This window comes from Phalacrocorax carbo, chromosome 3, assembly GCF_963921805.1.
Source record: "Phalacrocorax carbo chromosome 3, bPhaCar2.1, whole genome shotgun sequence".
Lineage (NCBI taxonomy): Eukaryota > Metazoa > Chordata > Aves > Suliformes > Phalacrocoracidae > Phalacrocorax > Phalacrocorax carbo.
In genome coordinates this window covers 8,876,766-8,897,898 of record NC_087515.1, presented here as the reverse complement: position 1 = coordinate 8,897,898, position 21,133 = coordinate 8,876,766, and the positions used below count along the sequence as shown (strand labels likewise).

At 37.3% G+C, this 21,133-nt stretch overlaps 1 protein-coding gene across 1 annotated transcript in view; it reads right to left on the bottom strand.

Annotated features, from left to right (window-relative positions):
* FMN2 (formin 2) overlaps positions 1–21,133 on the bottom strand; it is a 159,588-nt gene that overhangs the window by 58,736 nt on the left and 79,719 nt on the right. The window contains exons 8-13 of the mRNA XM_064445773.1: positions 14,006–14,067; positions 4,033–4,124; positions 3,753–3,882; positions 2,645–2,791; positions 723–782; positions 421–541 (exon numbers count right to left, since the gene is read on the bottom strand). Of these exons, the coding sequence (XP_064301843.1) occupies positions 421–541; positions 723–782; positions 2,645–2,791; positions 3,753–3,882; positions 4,033–4,124; positions 14,006–14,067 (612 nt within the window). The remainder of the gene's footprint in view (positions 1–420; positions 542–722; positions 783–2,644; positions 2,792–3,752; positions 3,883–4,032; positions 4,125–14,005; positions 14,068–21,133) is intronic.

Sequence of the window (21,133 nt, the reverse complement as noted above, 5' to 3'; positions counted from 1 at the left end):
AACATGTTATATATATTATTTTATCTGCTAGATAGTATTTGGACCTGATTATCAACCTTTTTTGTCACGGACATGGTCTAACACTTTGCAACTCTTTTTATGGTGAAATACTTGTTGAAATCTGTTTGGGAAAAAAACCCCACCCAACATTAAATTATTTTTTTGTTTGGTTTGGAAATAAAAGATTTAACCTAACTGGTTTCATGTTGTTTATTACAGTATCCTCTTCCAGGTTATCTACAGAAAATTATGAGTTATTGCTCAAATGGTCATGAAAAGGCAAATTAAGGAAACAAAACAGTAATTGAGGAGTCAAAAATATGCAACTATTTTTATACTAAAATGTCTCAAAATTATACAAACAGTAACAGCAGAGATATGTTGGTAACATATAGTTAGCACTTAATCTAGGTTCAGTACCTCGCAAATCTTTCTTCATTTTGCGGAGATCTTTCTGAAAATCTTCAAATTTCATTTGCGAAGCCTGGAAGAGATCTTGTGGGTCTGGAAGAGGAAAGATGCATTGTTCTTTTCCAGCATCCTGTCAAGAACACAAATGAACAGTTACATAGTGCTCGTTACTTTTGTATATACTAAAATATATTACCAAAAGCACAAAAAATATTTGTGCACATTTCCTCATCTCAGCCAGCAGAAAAGATAATTTAGTAAGTTGATTTTTTAAACTCGAATTTAGAAGAGCAAAATTAATTCTCACGCACCTCATCAAAATTACGCAAGTAGTATGAGACAATGTAAGACAGAAGACTTCTGCTGTTGTCCTGTATAGGAGAAAATAAAATTTGTTGTGTTACTGAAACTCACTGAAAAAAACAAAATCAGAAATGATAATTCAAATAAATGAATTATTTAGTGTCAAGTACAAAAGAGTACTTTGCTGATCCGGTACCTTCACTTAAAAAAAAAAAAAAGAAAAAACCAAACCAACAAAACACCCTGAAATACCATTTAATCATTAAATAAAATAATAGAAAGATATAACACTCGTGTAGGCCACTCCTGATTTTTGAAATTTACCTGACTAAATGGAACCCTTACATATTGAAATTTCCCAAGACAGAAAAGAGAAATTTTTTCCGGGTTAATGTATGTAAATTCTTTTGCAACATTCAGATCTTTTTATTAGTCTATAACTATAGCCAAAGCAAAGTTAAATTAAACAAAGAAAGTTATTTTTTCTAAATGAAAATTTGGTTCTTTGGGGGAACTTTCTTATTATTTCCCCTCTGTAATCTCTGTAATGAAACTTCATTAGAAAATCTGTGATTTGAAGAGGATTTTTTGACAGAATTACATTTTCAGATAAGTTTCAGGAATCTATTATGTTAGAACTTGTCTGACTGATCAGTAGCAAGTAAACTGAAGATGTATCTTGCAATTGCGAGGATAGTGGTCATAATATTTCCAGTAAATTATGTACTAAAGACCTGAGTCACCAAACCAAATTTAGTGTGCCTAAATGTTCTATGGAGCCAAGTTCTAAATCTAGTAATATATTCAGAGTCAGACAGAAGGTTCAGAAAGTAAGCTGCCCTAAACACATCACACTAAGTCTTCATTCACATCATCACTCCCTTGGCTTACCAAAGAAACCAGCATGCCAGAATGAAGTTCCTCCACCCCTTTAAAAGTAAATGGCGACATGGTCTCTCAACTCAGGGTAGACAACACTGCTCACATTACCTAACCCAGCAGCTACAGCATGTATATTTAGTGAGTGACCAAGCAGGGAAACAAACTCTTCTTTTTCTGCCACTTTCAGAATAGCAGATCTTGACAATGACTCACTAGACAGATGTAGGGTCCAATTTAAAGTCTCAAGAATTATTGCTATAACCTTTCTCATACCACCGCCCACATTCAGATGAGTCTTTTCATCATAGCCATAGAGACTCAAATATTACTGTTTCCTTGTAAACAAAAGCAGGTATTTGAATACAACTCCAATCTGAGTAACAAAAGCCAAAAAAGTGCTGGTAACACACAAGCTCCAGTTTAGCACCGAGGAAGAAACAAAGACTACTTGTTATTCTCCTTACTCAGGTGACTATACCAGACAAATCTTAAATCAACAAGTACTTGCTGTGATTACTCTTTAGTCTAGTAGTTCCATGGTCCAATGCGAAATGCACGCTCTGTAATCATGAGGTATACAAAGGATTAATTTTGGGTCATCCCGAACGCTCAGGATGCCTATTCAATCGTTTTCAGGAGTGACTATTTTTTTTTCCACAAATATTTTGAATCAGCATCAAATCACAGTTAACTTTTCTTCTACAACTGTTTCCACTTCTGTAATAAACTTTTTAAGTGTAACAATCATAGTGTTGTTTCTGAATTCAGAAGTTGGAACTATGCAGTGCAGTGAATCAAATATATATCAGATTACTAAGACATAGTTTAATGTATTTTTGTTTGTACAGTAATGAAAATAGATGGTTTGCTCTCATATTTCTACAGAAATACATCCAACTCTAGATATGTGATCAGCTAAGTATAGCAACAAAAGAATACCCTCTGACATGCCTTCATAAGTTTCACACCATTTACTCGGAAATGGAGATAAAGTTATTTTCTGAGAATTTAATGCTCTCAGGCCAACAGGAAGTCTAGAAACACTTACACTGCTCTTGACATCTTTCAGTTTTGGCAGGATATCTAGTCCAAACCCATCAGCCTGTCCTCGTGTCCTGTTTCCACCATTCATGTAATTTCCAAAGGCAAGAACCAAACCCAGGACCTGCATAACTCCTGACCCATTTTTCAGTGTCTACAAAACAGGAAGAGAAACAATTCTCTGTTCAAACTCACAATAATATCTATGGTGAACAGTATTCCTGACAAGCAGATTTGTTGATACTGTATTTAGAAATAATAAAGGCTTGAATATAGAGAGTTAACAACCCTCTACTGCAATATGTAGAAGCAGAATAATATCAATATGTAACTTGTTGTGAATTGAGAACATTATCTCTAAAATGGATACTTAAGAAAAAAAACCAAAAGAAAATCACATATACAATATTATCAAAGACGACCTGTTGAGAAAAACAAAATATTAACTCCTTGATTGATGTTGACAGTGTGAGCGGTATAGTTAATTTAGGAGAGAATTCTGCAAGAAGTTCATAAAAACCCCACCCAGAGCAATTAAAACATTAAATTAATCAAATAAAAAAAAATCTATTCATTATCTATTACATGATAAAACAATTAAATAAAATATTTCAAGTAGTTGTCAATTATGAAAATACTGATGAAACCTGCATCTTAAAGACATGTATTTCTTTTGCATGAGACCACAGAATTCCAGTAATCTCTTCTAGCTAGAGACAACATTGCTAGCGCTAACTGATTTTAGATATTGGAGATATTACTAAGTTGCACACTTCCAAAATCCAAGCAAACACAGGGTGGACTGAACTGTCATTCATTTGGAAAGGAGTGACACTATGAAGAGGAAAGATTTTGCTTTAACAAAAGGAGAAGGTATGCTATTTTCCAAGACTGATATACGCTGATGGCAAAAACATGATACAGTTCAGTACCAAAAGCTAATCTTAAAATTCACTTTGATGTTGAAGTACAATCATAAAAGGTTCTATTCTGCTATCCTTCAGATTTAATGAGTACTTAAAGTAAATAAAGCGAAAACTTTTGAAATATGAGTACAACTTAACAAGATTAAATATCAGAAATTTAGCTCTACCTTTTCACAGAGCACAACCTACCTCACACAGTTTCTGTAACAATTCAAGTTTGCGACGGATTGAACAAATGTTTTCTGAAAATGTTGATTGGAACAGGATGCAAAACACACGTTCTGAAAAGTTGGGAATTAGTGAGAGTTCATAGAGGAACCTGTAAGAGTGATTAAAGAAAATTATATGAATAACTGTCAGTAGGTACAGTTTTGTTTTTTTTTCTTTTATAAAATCTCTAGATAGTTTACTGCAGCAGGGAAAGTTTTCTGAAGCGAGCAAAAGTATTCTTTGAAAAGTATGTTCTTACTGTTCTGGTTTATCCAAAGACTTGGCATTTTCTTTTTCCTTGGACGCCTTGCTATGCTTTTCTATTTTTTCCAATTCATCTGATTGTGCTCTCTGGAATAAAGGAAACAAATTAATTAAAAACCTAATCAGACAACACAGAGAAAGATGCCCTTATAATAAATCATGTTCATAGGTTTTTCTTTTCCTTCCAGCATCTGCTTATGGTAAAACTACTTAGTCCATAGAGTGATTTTAAGTATAAGTACATCTGATGGAAAACAGAACATCTTCCAAATAATATTATTGACTACTAGTAATCTGCAAAAGATTTATCCGTTCAACCATGCACTGAGACAATCTTCATTCCCGATCCCTTTCCTTTGGCTGTTTATAAAGCCTTTGAATCAAAGAACCTCTTCTTGAGTTGTATTTCTCTTTCCAAATCTGTTGGGTTGCATTTGAATGCAATCCAATCTTTTAATATATATTTAAATAATATAGATTCTTTTAAACTAAATGAAAATAGTTTTGTATTGTTTACTGTGATTTAAATTTTATTTGGTATTTGGACAACATTATGGAACAACAAAAGATAGTTGATTTATAACGGAACTGTCATATATACCATAAGACATGAGAACTACTGCATACCTCTTTGGAGTAAATGATAACCATTTTTATCTCAATAAGCCAAAACAATTATGTGTAAACCGCCTAGTTTCTTGGAGAACCCTGTGGCACATTGTGCGGTCTTTTCTTCAATATTCCAACCAAAAGAAACAGAGCCTTGCTTCTTTCTGTGCTCCATGCTACAGTGAAATTATTTTTTCCAACTGTGTACTGGAAAATAGAATGGCATGGAAAGAGATAAAAGTGGAATGGAAATTTCTCCTTCTGACCCTTCTTTTGACATCCATGGTGGTTTTCAAAATAGATTCAAAACATGAATCTGTGCAAGAGTAAAAAAAAGAAGTAAATATATCTACCTTTATTCATTTAAGAAAACATTACACAGGTTTTTTAACTTCCTCCACCACAGAGCTTGAAGACAACAGTGGCAAATTGTATTCTAACTACTTAAATAACGGCAAAGCAAAAGATAGGCTACATCTGCATTCTTTCTTGCATGCTTTTGCACGATTAGCGAAAGAGTTATGGAACTATCTCAGATCATACTGCCACAGCTCCATCAGCAATCTGAAACCAGAGAGTCAGGTTTGGAAAGTTCTTCTGAGGTTGTTGAACTTCTTTTCATGTGAAGAGGGAGAAAATACTGACATGAAACTGAAAGATGAAGAGATTGAAGAGTCACTCAGAGCAAAAACACTTCAGAGTTTCTCTGATTACTTCAAGAAGTCTGGAAATGACTGCAAGGCCATCTGTCTTGAATACTACACATCCTAATACTTAGCCAGCATTTCTGTGGATGTTCTTCAAAAGTCATCTTCTCTGAAGTAGTCTCATCTTATCTATTGAATACTCCAATAGGAAATATTGCAGACTTTTTTTTGGGTTTTTGTGTTTTTTTTTTTTGTCTGAGCAATAAACTTTGTTCTCAACACTAAGAAATTATAATGGTGGTAGTACCTGTATCACAGATTAATAGAATAGTTGAGGCTTGAAGGGACCTCTGGAGATCATCTAGTCAAACCCTCTGGAACAAAGCAGAGGCAGCTAGAGCAAGTTGCTCAGTAACGTGTCCAGTCAGGTTTTGAATATCTCCAAGGATGGAGACCTCACAACCTCTCTAGGCAGCCTGTTAAGTGTTTGGACACCCTTGCAGTGAAAAAAAAGGTGTTTCTATTTTTAAATGGGATTTCCAGTATATCAATTTCAAGAAGCCCACTACTTCTTGTCTTTACACTAGGCATCACTGAGTCTAGCTCTGTGTTCTTTATTCCCCGCTTCCCAGTCAGGTAGTTGTACATACTGATAAGATCCCCCTGAGACTTCTCTTCTCCAGGCTGAACAACCCCAGCTCTCTCAGCTTCTCCTTGTATGATACATTCTCCAAGTCTTTAATCATCATCATGGCCCCTCACTAGACTCACTCCAATATGTCCATGTGTCCTGCACTGGGGAGGCCAGAACTGGACACAGCACCATAGATGTGGTCTCACCAGTGTTGAGAAGAGGAGAAAAATCACTTCCCTTGAATTGCTTGATCCTTCCTTGATCTATCCGTGCATCTTTTATCATCCCCTTCTCAGACAACAAAGGCTACGTTAAGACTAATTTACCAGTTTTCAATTTTAGTATACTGGCAGTGGCCATAGTTTACTGAATTCCCTACCCAAGTGTCACTTCAGTGTGAGAAAAACTTGGGGATTCATCCTCCAAAGGTACTTTTCTACATGAAGTTTCTGTAAAGACAGGCATAGGACATACAAATATAATTACGAAAATAAATTTTGCTTGTTCCTCCATTCATAGAATCATAGAATCTTTAAGGTTGGAAAAGACCCTTAAGATCATCGAGTCCAACTGCTAACCTATCACTGCCAAGTCCACCACTAAACCATATCCTCAAGTACCACGTCTACTCTTCTTTTAAATACCTCCAGGGATGGAGACTCAACCTCCTCCCTGGGCAGCCTGTTCCAATGCCTGACAGCCCTTTCGGGGAAGAAGTTTTTCCTAATATCAAACCTAAACTTCCCTGGCACAGCTTGAGGCCATTTCCTCTCATCCTATTGCTTGTTACTAGGGAGAAGAGACCGACCCCCGCCTCGCTACAACCTCCTTTCAGGTAGTTGTAGAGAGCGATAAGGTCTCCCCTCAGCCTCCTCTTCTCCAGGCTAAACAACCCCAGCTCCCTCAGCCGCTCCTCAGAAGACTTGTTCTCCAGACCCTTCACCAACTTCATTGCCCTTCTCTGGACACGCTCCAGCACCTCGATGTCCTTGTACTGAGGGGCCCAAAACTGCACACAGTTCTCAAGGTGTGGCCTCACCAGTGCCGAGCACAGGGGCACGATCACTTCCCTGCTCCTGCTGGCCACACTAGTCCTGATACAAGCCAGGATGCCATTGGCCTTCTTGGCCACCTGAGCACGCTGCTGGCTCATGTTCAGGCAGCTGTTGACCAGCACCCACAGGTCCTTTTCCTCCAGGCAGGTCTCCAGCCACTCCTCCCCAAGCCTGTAGCGTTGCATGGGGTTGTTGTGACCCAAGTGCAAGACCCGGCACTTGGCCTTGTTGCATCTCATACCGTTGGCTCTGGCCCAACAAACCAGCCTGTCCAGGTCCCTCTGTAGGGCCTTCCTGCCCTCCAGCAGATCGACGCATCCACCCAGCTTGGTGTCATCTGCAAACTTACTGAGGGTGCACTCAATCCCCTCATCCAGATCATCAGTGAAGGTATTGAACAGGACCAGCCCCAACACTGAGCCCTGGGGAACACCACTCGTGACTGGCCGCCAGCTGGATTTGACTCCATTCACCACCACTCTCTGGGCTCGGCCGTCCAGCCAGTTTGTAACCCAGCACAGAGTGTGCTTGTCCAAGCCGTGAGCAGCCAGCTTCTCCAGGAGAATGCTGTGGGAGACAGTGTCCAAGGCCTCACTAAAGTCCAAGTAGACAACGTCCACAGCCTTACCCTCATCCACTAATTGGGTCACCTTATCACAGAAGGACGCCAGGTTAGTGAGGCATGACCTCCCTTTCATAAACCCACGCTGGCTGAGCCCGACGCCCTGGGTGTCCCGCAGGTGCTGCATAATGGCATTGAAGATCATCTGCTCCATGACCTTTCCCGGCACTGAGGTCAGGCTGACGGGCCTGTAGTTCCCCGGATCCTCCTTCTGACCCTTCTTGTAGAGGGGCATCACGTTCACTAGTTTCCAGTCATCTGGGACCTCCCCAGTTGACCAGGACTGCTGATAAATGATGGAGAGTGGCTTGGCGAGCTCCTCTGCCAGCTCCCTCAGTATCCTCGGGTGGATCCCACCCAGCCCCATGGACTTGTGAGCATCCAGGTGAAGGAGCAGGTCGGTGACTGCCACCTCTTCAACAGCTGGGACTTCATTCTGCATACTCTCTCCATCTCCCAGCACAGGGGCCCGACAACCCCGACGATGACTGGTCTGACTATTAAAGACGGAGGCAAAGAAAGCATTAAGTACCTCAGCCTTCTCCTCACCTTTCCTGGCAAGGTTACCTTCTGCATCCAACAAAGGAGGGAGATTCTCCCTGGCCCTCCTTTGGTCACTGATGTATTTATAAAAACATTTTTTGTTATCTTTAAAGGTGGCGGCCAGTCTAAGTTCCAGCTGGGCCTTCGCCTTCCCAATCTTTTCCCTGCATAACCTCACAGCATCCTTGTAGTCCTCCTGAGTCACCTGCCCCTTCTTCCAAAGGCAGTAAGCTCTCCTTTTTTTCTTGAGTTCCAACCAAAGGTCACTATTCAGCCAAGCCGGTCCTCTCCCCCGCCTGCTCGACGACCTGCTTCTGTGCCTTTGAGACTTCCTTCTTTAATAACATCCAGCCTTCCTGGACTCCTTTGCCCTTCAGGACTGCCTCCCAAGGGACTCTGTTAACCAGACACCTTAACAATCCAAAGTCTGCCCTTCTGAAGTCCAGGGTAGTGGTTTTGCTGACCCTCTTCCTTACTTCTCCAAGAATCGAGAACTCTATCATGTCATGGTTGCTGAGCCCAAGACAGCCTCCAGCCACCACATCACCCACCAGGTCGTCTCTGTTCGTCAAGAGCAGGTCCAGCGGGGCACCTCCCCTGGTTGGCTCGCTTACCAGCTGCGTCAGGAAGTTATCTCCCACAGGAGACCTCCGAGTCTGCTTTCTCTCTGCTGTGTTGCATTTCCAGCAGATATCTGGTAAGTTGAAGTCTCCCATGAGAACAAGGGCTAGAGATTGTGAGACTTCAGCCAACTGCTTATAGAGTACTTATTTCCTCTGAAAATAAATTTTGCTTGGCTCCTCAGTTCTGTCCTGAGGAGAAGGAAATTTTCAGGATACTATGATCAGAAAATTTTATCAATTTTTAATCTTAGAAGACTGATCCAGACACAGGGTGAGGAAAAGGAAAGGTTCAACTAACTGTAGAAGTTTCCACTTAAGTATTGCAGGTGCTGTTGAGAAGATAGATTTGTTTTCGGTTTTGTGTTAGGGAGCACTTCTTCACTTAGTCTAGAACATTCTTTATGGAGAGTTAAAAGAAAAAGAAAGCTTCCATTTCTTTTCAAATCAGTAAAAACTCTCTTGGCAATGGAGGAAATCTACAGTTTTTAGAAATCAAAAGGATGCCAAGAGAGGTAGCATTGTTCCAGTGGTCATGTTGTAAAAGCCACGGAGGCCTGGGTACCCAAATGACATGTCTTTGTAGGAAGATCTATTTTATTTATTCAACTTACCCTTCAAAAATGTCACGTATTCAATTTACACTTGTAAAAAAGTTTTTTGTAAAAGTAAACAAGTTCTTATACGAGCAGTTTTAAAATTAAGTTCTATTATTTCTGGCCACTCTGTAAAGTATATTCTCTTATGTTAAACTAAAGGAAATTTGTTGAAAATTTTTCATAGTAGTTAAAGAGGAGAAAATACTTTAGCATGGAGTATAAAGCTAAATGCTTCTTTGCAAATTCTTTAGAATAGGTAGCAATAGTACTCTCTTCTGGCCTTCTACACATAGTGAAGTATTAGAGTGCTTATCACAGCAGTCTATTATATACATGCATGTTCAAGCTGTTAATGTTTCTCCACCAAATCCCATGTTCAAAGGTTAGGCAGACTCACTACTCCTTATTTAAGCCATTATTCTCAGATTGTGCATGCAAAGAAATAGCAGCTAGCAAAGATATAAAGGCTAAGCATGATTCATTCATAGGTAGGCCTGAGCAAAACTCAAGAGATAATGGTTTACACTCTTCACCAAAATCAATAGGTCCAAGTATATGGCACAGGATCAGAATTAAAACTGAGTTTCAAGTCACTGATTTTAGCTCTGGTATCCAGAATTCTGATTTATGTGTATTTTAAATTACAATAGAAAATGAATAAGGCTGACATTCTTTCTGCACAGGTATTATTGAAGATTATTTCTCAGAATTTTTACCAGTTAGCTTTATGTTTAATGCTGATGTATTCTCTAATTCGCAGATAGAAAATAAAAAAGCTTTTATATTACCCTCCAACATTTGCATTAAGAGAGAACACATTCAATAGATACTTCTCATAAAAGTCATTAGTCTGATTGCTTTAGCACCTTTTTGAATGTCACTGCTATTTATTTCCTTGAATTTTAGGTATTACATAGAATAATAAATGGAAAAAATAGAATAATATACCAAAATTTTGTATTAACTATATCTAAAATCAGACAGCATAAATCGGATAGAAATTATTGCAAAAAATACATTGCTTTAGTTTAACTCTTTTCCCACCTTTGCCAGCATATAAACTTACCAGACTTCATAAGGGCCATTTTTCAATTTTAAAACATAAATCTTATATTTCCTGGTTAGGTGGTTTCCCGCCCCCGCCCACCCCCCGCCCAGAACCTTAGCTCTGAGTTTAGATCAGTTTAAATGTGTTTTTTAATTTTGGGGTGGATATTTTTTGGTCAATTAGATTTTCAAAGTTAACGTTACATATTTCAGAAGCATTGAGTGACTTGTCTAAAGAATATTGTCAAAAGTAACTGAAACAACAAGGATATACAGAGATACCCGGTTAATAACTATCGTGTTCCTTTGAAGCTGGGTCATGTATCAGAAGTCAGGTAAAAGCTATAGATTTTACAGAAAAATGTTAAGGCATCACATTGTAATTGCCCATTTAAAAAAAAAAAAAAAACAAAAACAAAAAACACACCAAACACAAGAAATAATTGAGGAGAAGGTTTGAATCTTAGTGGTAGAGCGGATGCATGCATTTCAGATCTGGATGCCTTTTGCTCTTGCAAATGGCATTTTGAGGTTGTTTTTTAAAAGCATTGACCTAAGTCTTTTAAAGATAGAGACAGGGTGGACAATTTACCAGGAGTCAAATTAAGAAAGTATATATGTTTTGTTTTGTGATGTAATGAGATTTGAAAAGGGCAAATACACATATCAAAGATAGTCTTTGATACAATTTTTAATCCATTTTTATACATTTTCACAATATAGTGAAGACATAATCAGGAGCAGGCTTATCTTGTTTCAAACAGTGATATTTTTGCTACAGTCTCAGCTGCTAAGAAGCTACTTGTTTTCAAAATGGACTTGAACTTGCAAATAAGTATTTGTCTCATCACAACAAATATGACCTAACCACATATAGCAAATTGACAACTCCACGTGAGTTTTGTTTACCTTCTCCCTCTCTAATTATAGCTGCCACCTGAAAGTATTGCTATGAGGGAGTTTGTGAAAGCACATTAAAGTAACTGTTCCACATGTTGTTTTATCTGTTAAGACTCTCCTATTGACATAGTCTAAATCTTAATATATACGTGGTTATAAACACATATTTAAACAACTTTTTATAAAGCAAACTACACAGCCATGTATAAGAGCTATGTGACTCTACCATACAGTACTGGAGTACCAAAGTCCTTCCCACTTGATGCAATATCACTTAATAGTATTAAATAAATTACTGAGGGCTTGGGCCTTTGGTGGGGTGTGGGTTTCTTCGTTTATAAAAAGTGACTAAGATGTATACAGTAACTGTGGTTTAACAAGACTTTAATTCCTCAGTAAACAGGAATTGAGCCCTCAGGACTGTAGCTTTTGAAATTAGGGTGTGTTTAGGTTTGGAGACTGCCCAAATTTCATTCACATTTAAGAAGGGAAAGCACCACGCCAGACATATGCAATCAGAAAAAAATGATTACATTCTGAGGGAAGACCGTAAAACAAATACTCCCATATGTTCCATAGAGATCAAATAGAAATATCCAGAAAAAATTCCAATCCAAAAAATAAACTCTAAGAACTAAAAATTAAGTTAATGCTACAAAGTAGCCAAATGAGGCAAAGCAAATTCCACTTACAACACAGAATGAGGCTGAAAAATAAGGGAGGAGTCAAACATACCAGGCTCTCTGGTACCACCCGTTGCTTACACGTTTTTACTGAACAATATTGTTATAATTAGTGAAGCTACCAAGGGAAGCAAATGCAAGGTCTGATGTGTTTTGATCAAAGACTGAAAATTAAAAAAAGGAAATAAAATTCAATTTTAAAAATGCTTCTTTCAAGACACAGCTTTATCAAACAGAGAATCCAGGGTTAAAATTCTGTTCCCCTTATGAAGCTCTCTCCAAATAAACTGGGCTATTTTTTGTTTTGGTTTGGGTTTTTTGTGGGTTTTTTTGTTTTGTTTTGGGGTATTTTTTTTGTTGTTCCCCCGTCTTGTACCCAAGCAAATATACTAATAAAGTTGGGATGATCTGTCCTCTGTTCAAAGCAAAGAAATATAGTATAGTCATTCAAATTTTTCTAGTCTTGCCTAGGATTAACATATGATATTTTCCTCAATCAGGACAATATTTCCAAGAGATTTTTTGTAATTAGTAAAGGTAATGACAAAAGGAACATGATGGCATTTTGTTATTTCAATTAACTGTAAATTTGCACATAATCCGTGGTACTGGAACTCTGAGGTATATCAGAGATGACGTTAAGAAAGAATTTGAAAAGTATCCTATCAGTACATAAGCCACATAGCACTACTTTTTAAAACAAACAAAAAAAAGTCTTATGCAATAAAAAGAGGGAAGTATGCAAAAGCTGATCATAAGGGCAGTATCTATTCTATACTTGCCACAACACAAACTCTCACAATCATGCATATGTAATATATAAAGTTTCTTCAATTTTTAACATGCTAAAGAACATATGGAAAGGGATATAGCTGTGCTCTGTAAGGGAGCAGATTAAAAATAATGTAAAAAACCCACACATTAGGAATGCTGTGGCATAAGGATGAAAAGAGTTTAAAGTGTAAAGATTTGGGGTTAGTTAGAATAGGCTTCCCATTTGACCATTATCTCCCTGAGCAGTGTTGAGTGAGTTAATTCTTCAGGGGTGAAATAAGAGTAGAAGTTCTTCCTGTCAGATTTATGTTTTTCATTTAATTTAGCATTTTGGTTTTTCTGTAAAGTGGACAAGAGCTTACTATCTCTCTCCTCAGGCCCCACAGTGGATCATTTATGAGAAATTTCATAAATCAACAAATCATTCATTCCTTTCAGGTTCTTTGGAGAGTAAATAGAAAGCCTCTTTGCTCTTTTCTGGACATCCCCAGTCAGACTTCCATGTAGTCAGGCAATGCTCTCAGAGATGGGGGTAATGCTCACTGGCCTCAGCTGAAGGCAGAAAGGTGCTTATGAGATCCACTTTTTTCAATTTTGCACGTGACTGGCTTTGTAAAGTTTTAGAACATGCCTGAGTATATTCTGGATCCCTGGTTATGCATACCTGGTGGTCAAACACTCTCTGATAATTAGTATCAGACACTTACAAAGCCCCTAGCAGTTTATAGGGCTTTTTATTACATTGACTTAGAGCAATCCTTTTCCTTTTCAAAGAGTTAAAATTATTTTGGAGGAATCCCTGAAATAATAAAAATTAAAAGCTACAGCTCCACAAATGGAATGATTGCTGTTATTAAAAAAATATTTTTTATTGAACATCATTGATATATTAGTGAAGTTATGAAGTGAAGCTACAGACGTGGACTGCAAGGTCAGATACCTATTGACCAAAGACTGACCCACCCAAGAAGAAAAAAAAAAAGGAGCAAACCCAATTTCTGTTTAGTCATTTAGAAGTTGTTACTTATATAAAAAAATTATGCACTACATAAAACACACAATGGCAATTAATACAATTTAAATGCTTATTATTTTCATTGCTTTGGGGAAAATACAGTAATTTCAGAATAGGACACATTATACAAGCTTTCTGAATATTACTGATGCAAACCAAAAATACCTACACATGGACCTACATTATTGTGGCGTTATACAGATTTCCTCTGATTACTCACATTCTCATACAGGGCTTGAAGGGTCTCTAGGTCAACCACAGAGTTGTCCAAGTTCACAACAGCTATAAAAATGACAAAAGAAAAAAGAATTAGTTGTCAGGATGATAACCCATCTGTGAAAAAAAAAAGGCTGAGCACAATAGCCAGCAATAACTTTTATGACCTACTGGTCATACAGCTTAAAGGTTTTAACTTTATTAATGCCTTGAATAGCGCCATTCCTAAGACTACGGACTAGAAACCTGGTAGAGCCAGGTGTCAAGTGTTAAAGAATTCATCTCCCTCCCGCCGAACACACAAACACGATCCCACGAGTATGGCCATAGCCAGAGATCGGAGATAAGCTCTACATCAGACTTTCACGGTTGGACTGAAAGCATTATAAAAGTTTGTAAATCTGTACCACAGCCACACACAAACAGTCTCACACAACAAAGCTCATTCCTGTCACTGGTTGGCTTCAGTCTTAAACTGATTAATCCATAAGTCAGCCAGTTAACTTCAAAACACCTGACAAGGGTCAAGTCTTCTATGCACTAAGCCAACACATTTAGTACAGATACAAAATATGCTTTTCCTGTTCCCAACCAATTCTGGCGCCACACACACACTGTATTTTTTTCAGTGTCAAAAAGCTAGTTCAACAGCACAGAGAGTGATTTCCATGTACCTAACCTGGGAAAAAAAAAAAGAAATCTCTAAGAGGGGCACACTTTTAGGAACACAACCCTGTCTCCCCACTTGTATTAAGAATATTTCATGAGGCATAGGAAATGTTTGTGCAAACTAGTGAAGAATTATTCTCAGCTAATACAAAAAATTATTTTAAAACTAGTACTTTTCAGTCTTCCTCTTACATATTTTTCTGCAAGTACACTGAGTATTCATTTAAAAGCCAGATAAATCCAACTTTCCTCATCCAGATTTTAAATATTGAAAGAAATTTAGAATGTTGCATTAGAACGTACATGATGGCAATGACTAATTTTTATCACACTATACCAGTCTTCTTCCTATTTCACACTCCATCAATTTGTACCCTTTTGTGTAATGGGCTCTGCATGTGTGTGTGCATGTGCGTGCACTTGTACAATAAGTAGCATTATCTCTGTGGCAAGACTAATCTAGGAATTGCAACACTGATCAGCACTAGCAACCCAGCACTAAGTTACTTTGTGTCCTATAAATCCGTGTCCTTAACTGTCACAGAGAAATTCCATGTATACACCTACAGACTACAGACAATATAATTCAAGCTCATGTTTCTGATTGTTCTAACGGATTTAGAGATACCACTCTGAGTCTGGGACTCATCATGTTTCCCCTTTCCAGGCCTGAGACAGTTTTAGTTAGAGTATAAGAAAATTATAAATGAAGAAGTGTTGATCTTGATTAAACTAAGCAGGCTACACTGTATCTTTAAGCAGGACACAAAGGTAATTATTAGGACTGAAACAAAAAATAGTTAGGAAATTATTTAATTTTCAGAAATAATATTTTAAAAATACATTTTTTTTTTGTTGTTTACCCTTTTTTCCCTTACCAGAAAGCAAGAGAATCTGAAAGATAATGGCAGTGTAACAGTTAACAGTTCAGGAAGCAACTTCTTTTGTTTTGGGGGAGGGGGCACATGCAAAAATCTGCTACCAATTATTCAGGATATTTTAAAACTCCCCCACCACCCACCACCCCCCCCGTAATAATTGTTGCAACAGAGGCTTAAAGATGCCCTGTAGTACTGTAGTATATGTTGTATTTAATAATCCCTATTGCTCAATAGGAACTATCTGCATGCTTAAAGGCAAATTTGGCATGTTTTTTTAGAACTGCAGACTAAAGTTAACAGTCATCAGATAGAAACTGGGTCTAGATTGGTTAGACAGCTCTACTTTAAGAAAACACATATGTCAAAATCTATACACAAACAGCTTTATTAAAACCAGGATATATTATGAAACTCAGTTTGTATTATCCCTACATTTCAGCATGCTTACACGATGTTTTCATATATGAACACACTCACAACCCTTCAACTATTTATTTTGAATTGTGGCTGTCTTCTCCCTGCTCCACCCCCTTCCCTTTCCTTCCAGAGACTGTCTAATCCTGCACTAAGAAATATGACATAAGTTCCTGCTCTGACTTTTGCTCAATGTTAAGATCACCCACGGATTACTCAGGGAGCAATAGAACACTTTTGTTTGAATGCTTGCAGGAGATAAGAGCACGCCTGGCAAACACAATGGTGCCAGGTCTGTGTACTTTCAACAAAACAGGTATGCAGAAGAGTGTACATACTTGAGGGAGCTGCTTAAAACAAATCAGTCTGAGACAAGGACTTGGAGAAATTAGATCCTAGTTTATATGTTTCAAATCCCCCCCAAGACAAATATATTTCTATATATTTCATCTGAAGTTGTATATGTTCATAAATAGCAGTCTAGCATCCCACTAGGATTTTTCCGTGTCCACCATAGGTTTGCTCCCCCCACTTTGAGGAATCAGGAGTTGATCTTCCATTCCTGGGCGGTACTGCAGCATTGTCACGCAGAACATGATAGTTGGCAAGATAAATCACAACTTGCATATTTAATTCCATTATCTAGACAATTTGAACTGATGAAAACAATGATGTTTCCTTATGCAGCCAAGCTGACTAGCTAAGCACGCCCCCTCCCTACAATCAGCATGGATACCCGAATATCTAACCAAAGGATTCCACATATGGTGGCAAAATAAAGATGAAAAATATAGACAAACATTAATTTCCTCATATGAAAATATTCTGAGCTACGCTACAATTCCAGTATACTTTAATGCAAAAATCTGGAGAAACATTTATAATAGTCTTGCAGTGGGTGGGTATTTTCACCCGTGTCACTATTTTAGAAAGGGACTTTTTTGTTTCAGAGTTGACACTGCCATTTCCTGCTCTTGACTATTATGAAATGACCTTTAAGAGCCAGCACATCATCCAGCCTTTCTGATACATTCATAAGACAGCAGTGAAGAATATTTGTTGGCTTTTACTCTAATAGAAACAACTTTCTTTTAGTCACATCAGACTCACGCATTAGTTTTTACCTGCAAGATTTCATAGTTCTGCTATTTTCTTGCATTCCTATTGTCACTGCTGCCAATAAAACCAGCAAGCCAGCACCAGTTTCAAGCCCTAATACGGTAAAATTACTCTATGTACTTAGATATCATTGTCTGTGTATACACACATATATAGATATGATTAAATAAAATTTGAACAAAGTATGTCCAGATACACACATAAATATGCACAGATAGAAATAAAAGGAACTACAAACCAACGACCTTTTTTCTTTTTTTAAGCAAGCACTGCTCAAGAGATAATTACAGAAGAACTACCCAGTAAAAAGAGCGGTTGAAGAAAAATCACGAAGGGCTGCTTGACAATATAAAGGATAGAGGAGTAAAAAGACATTTCAAAGGATTTGTAGCCAAAATAAAGGCTTCAGGAATCTCTTGTCAGTCTTAAACTTTCCTGATATTCTCATTGTTTTTGTCACAATCTATATGGGAATTTAAACTGTTATCTTTGGGACAGAAATTATCCCTTTGTTATGCAACAGCAGAATATAGAGGTTGTAGCAGAATGGAAGAGTTTTGATTCCATTCTGTACTTCTACAATACTAGAACAATACTTCTACAATATAAATTGAATCAAAAAATAAATTGTATAAACTCACAATAACAAAGCCAACTTCGGTACTAGTTTCAAACTGGAAGGACAATAAAATAAATGCAGAGACACAAAGACTTGCTGTTCTTGTTAGTATCAATTAATTTGTGAGTCTGACTAGGCACCTTAGAAGATACTTCACCTAGCAGGAGGGTAATATTGCTGCTAAAAAAAAAAAGAGATTAATGTAAAGCACACAACTATATTCCAAGGTATACTTGAACTCTGAGAACACATGGACCTTCTCCCATATACATGAAAGCCAATTTATAACACAGACACAATTAAACAACACAAAAAAATAAATCCAACACAGTGCATAACCACCACCCACATGTCTTCGGGGAACACAGTATGTAACCAAGCCACCAATGAGATCAAAGTTTTGCCAGCAAATATAATCCTGAAGAAGAAATGCATGAGAAAACACCAGCAGGAAGCTGGAGGATCCACAGTGTATTCTCAGGAAGAATACAGAAAGCTGTAATTTTTTTTATTGTAAGACAGACCATTACTGTTGCTGATTCATATATTTTAGGAGCATGTGAACTGCCAGCTACCACTAAAACAAAAGTGATAGGCGATACAGACACAGCAAACCTACGCTTGCCTGAGGCTATGAATCTAAATCTACCAACAGTACTAATTACATAAACTGTTAGAGAAAAGACAAGTTCCTACAGCTACCCAGTGCTTGGAAACTCTATTCTGTTTGCAAGTCCAAAAATCTGGAATTTCCTTTTAAAAAAGGGAGGCCAAAATTCAAAATTTCCCACTGAGTAGAACTTCTGGAAGAAGAATAATAATTATCAATCACATCCTTTGGATCCAACTTTCATGTCTAAAACTCTCATTAGCACAATCTCACTTACGGGTGACTTTCAGAAGACCGGTATTCAGACCAAACCTTGGTCTTACATCTTCCCTTTTCTCAGGGCAGGTTTCAAATCATGCTCCATTTCTCTGGCCTTTCCAAGTACGCTTCCTGAGCTTTTCTGTCTCTGGACTCTGTCTAAAAGTCAGTGTCCTCTTCCTGAGACCTAGAAGTATTGCTGTCTCCCCAAAAACTGACTGAGCAATTTCCAAATCCTACTTGACCGAACACAGATTACAGTGTAACTCCTCAGAAAGAAGCAGTAGCTGAAGCCAAACCACCTCAAATTTGCAAAAGGAATTCTGAACCAATCCCGCTGTTCTCAGATCCATGCTTCAGGGAGACAAACAAGCAAACCACCCACCCGAGTTCTGCATGCTGATTTCTGCCACAGTTGACTTCTCCATGACTCTCCAAAAACCAAGCAGAAACCATAATCTGTAGATAAATAGTCTCAAAATTACTACATAATTTTGAGGCAGAACTGTAATATTAAAAGTCATTTAACCTTCTAAAATATTTTCAGTAATTGTACTTGAAAATTTGATGAGACATATTCATCTTCAAATACCTAAAAAGGATATTTGGAAGAAAAAAAAGGAACATGAGTAGATGAGTAGGTCAAATGTGTCACACTGTATGATCTTCCTTGAACAATTATTTCTCAGTTAATTAAAAAAAAAGCTGCTCCAAGAATGACATACGGGTAGCAAACTTCAAATGGTCAAACCCTAACATCGTCAGAAAACTAACATACTGGCAAAACCACAAGCAATGGAAAATTCTGACACAAGTCAGACAGTATATAGCCTGATCAACTTCTTAAAAGTTTCTGACAATTGATTAGAGAAAAGAACAAACTTGTTTGTTAACTGAATACAGAACAGAAGCCTTCACTGACCGTTGTCTTTGGAAGAAAACGCAAGAACACCACACATCCAAAAACAAGCAAACCAGAAGAAAAGTCTCAACATAGACAATTTCTTCAGGTTCCTTGCAATGACTGACAGCTGAACTTCTCAGTTCAGAAGTAGAAGAAAAAAAGTCTGCCCCAACAATCTCATCAAAATAGAGCCAAGAAAGCCTTAGAAGAAGATCAAAGTGCAGCAGCTTCCTTTGCTGCTATAAAGATTACGGTATGATGCAATATCAAGCTACTTGCAAAGTAAACCCAGATTTAAATTGAACTTAATATTTCTATTTAAAAATCAACTAAACTGCAAAATTTGTAGTCTTTTACTGGTTACATAGTAAACATACAACTTCAAAAATTGCTGTCCTTTCCCTTTTTTTCTTGTTGTTGTTTTTCCATGTGAGCTTATTGGCAAAAATCATCTAACACAGGCCTACTGCACAAGGTCACGCTTTTGTCTGTGACACTTCCAACAGCTTGACAACAACTGCTGTTCTCTTGGGATTCTTCTTTATCTCAAATAATATAAATGTGAATCTCCTAATGCAGAAATTTAGATCCCAAATGGGCCTCTCTGAAATAAATGTTATGACTACATAAATATGGAAAGTACAGTGGTGAAAACAAATGTCCCAGTGCTAACAGGAGCTGCAGCAAAACCCACAAGGATCATGACTGTATAATTTTTAAATATTCTCAGAAAATAAATGAAGTAAAAGAATTTTTAAACAGGAGTATCTGGACTTGCACAGCTTGCGGAAAAAACCCTGTGATAATGATGGTAGAGAATGGCTGCACTGGATAGAGTTAGCATAAATGAAAACAATTTTGTATTATTGCCTACCTGTTTGCCCTTAGTACCTTTGTGATACGTTTATCTATTAGCAAATACTGTAACCTTCTCAGGATGAAAACTTTAAGTGCACAAAGCACAATGGAGATTGGATCTTCAACATGAGTACATAGGGCATGGATCAGAGGCAAGAAACAGCACTTAGAACTGCTTGCATAGTTTTACTCCGGCAGTAATTCACCTTGACCTAAAGCTTGTGTAAGAAACCAGAACAGTATACAAAATTTCCAAGCAGAAGCCATGGATTAGAGTTTAGATATTGCTTCAGATTGTTTTTAAAAGACTTAACATTTTTAAATGCCTTCAAGAACATGCACTAACATTTCTGTGAAGCAATAAAATAAAAATCAATTAAGTAAGAATAGGCATTTGCAAAATTTGCAGTAACAGAAGCAGGAGACTTCATCAAAAAGAGGGCATCTTTAGTATCACTTTTCGTACTGTGTCTCTCAAACAAAATTCAATTTTTTTAGACAATTGTACTTAGCATTCCTATTCCCTAATGTTGTATCCCTAAAATGTAGCAATAAAATTGTATTGATAGAGCTTTTTACGTAAACATAAATACATATACACGTACAACAAAATATATAACTAGACTTTATATATAGCTATACCTAGTTAATATAAACAGTTACATTACATACATTTCAAACAATTGCCTACTATGTTAAGGACAGCAGTTACTGATTATGTGAAGTCTAACTTCATACACCTATACAGTTTGTTTATAAAAAGTGTGCAAGTTCAGTTCTTAGAGAACAAATATATTTTG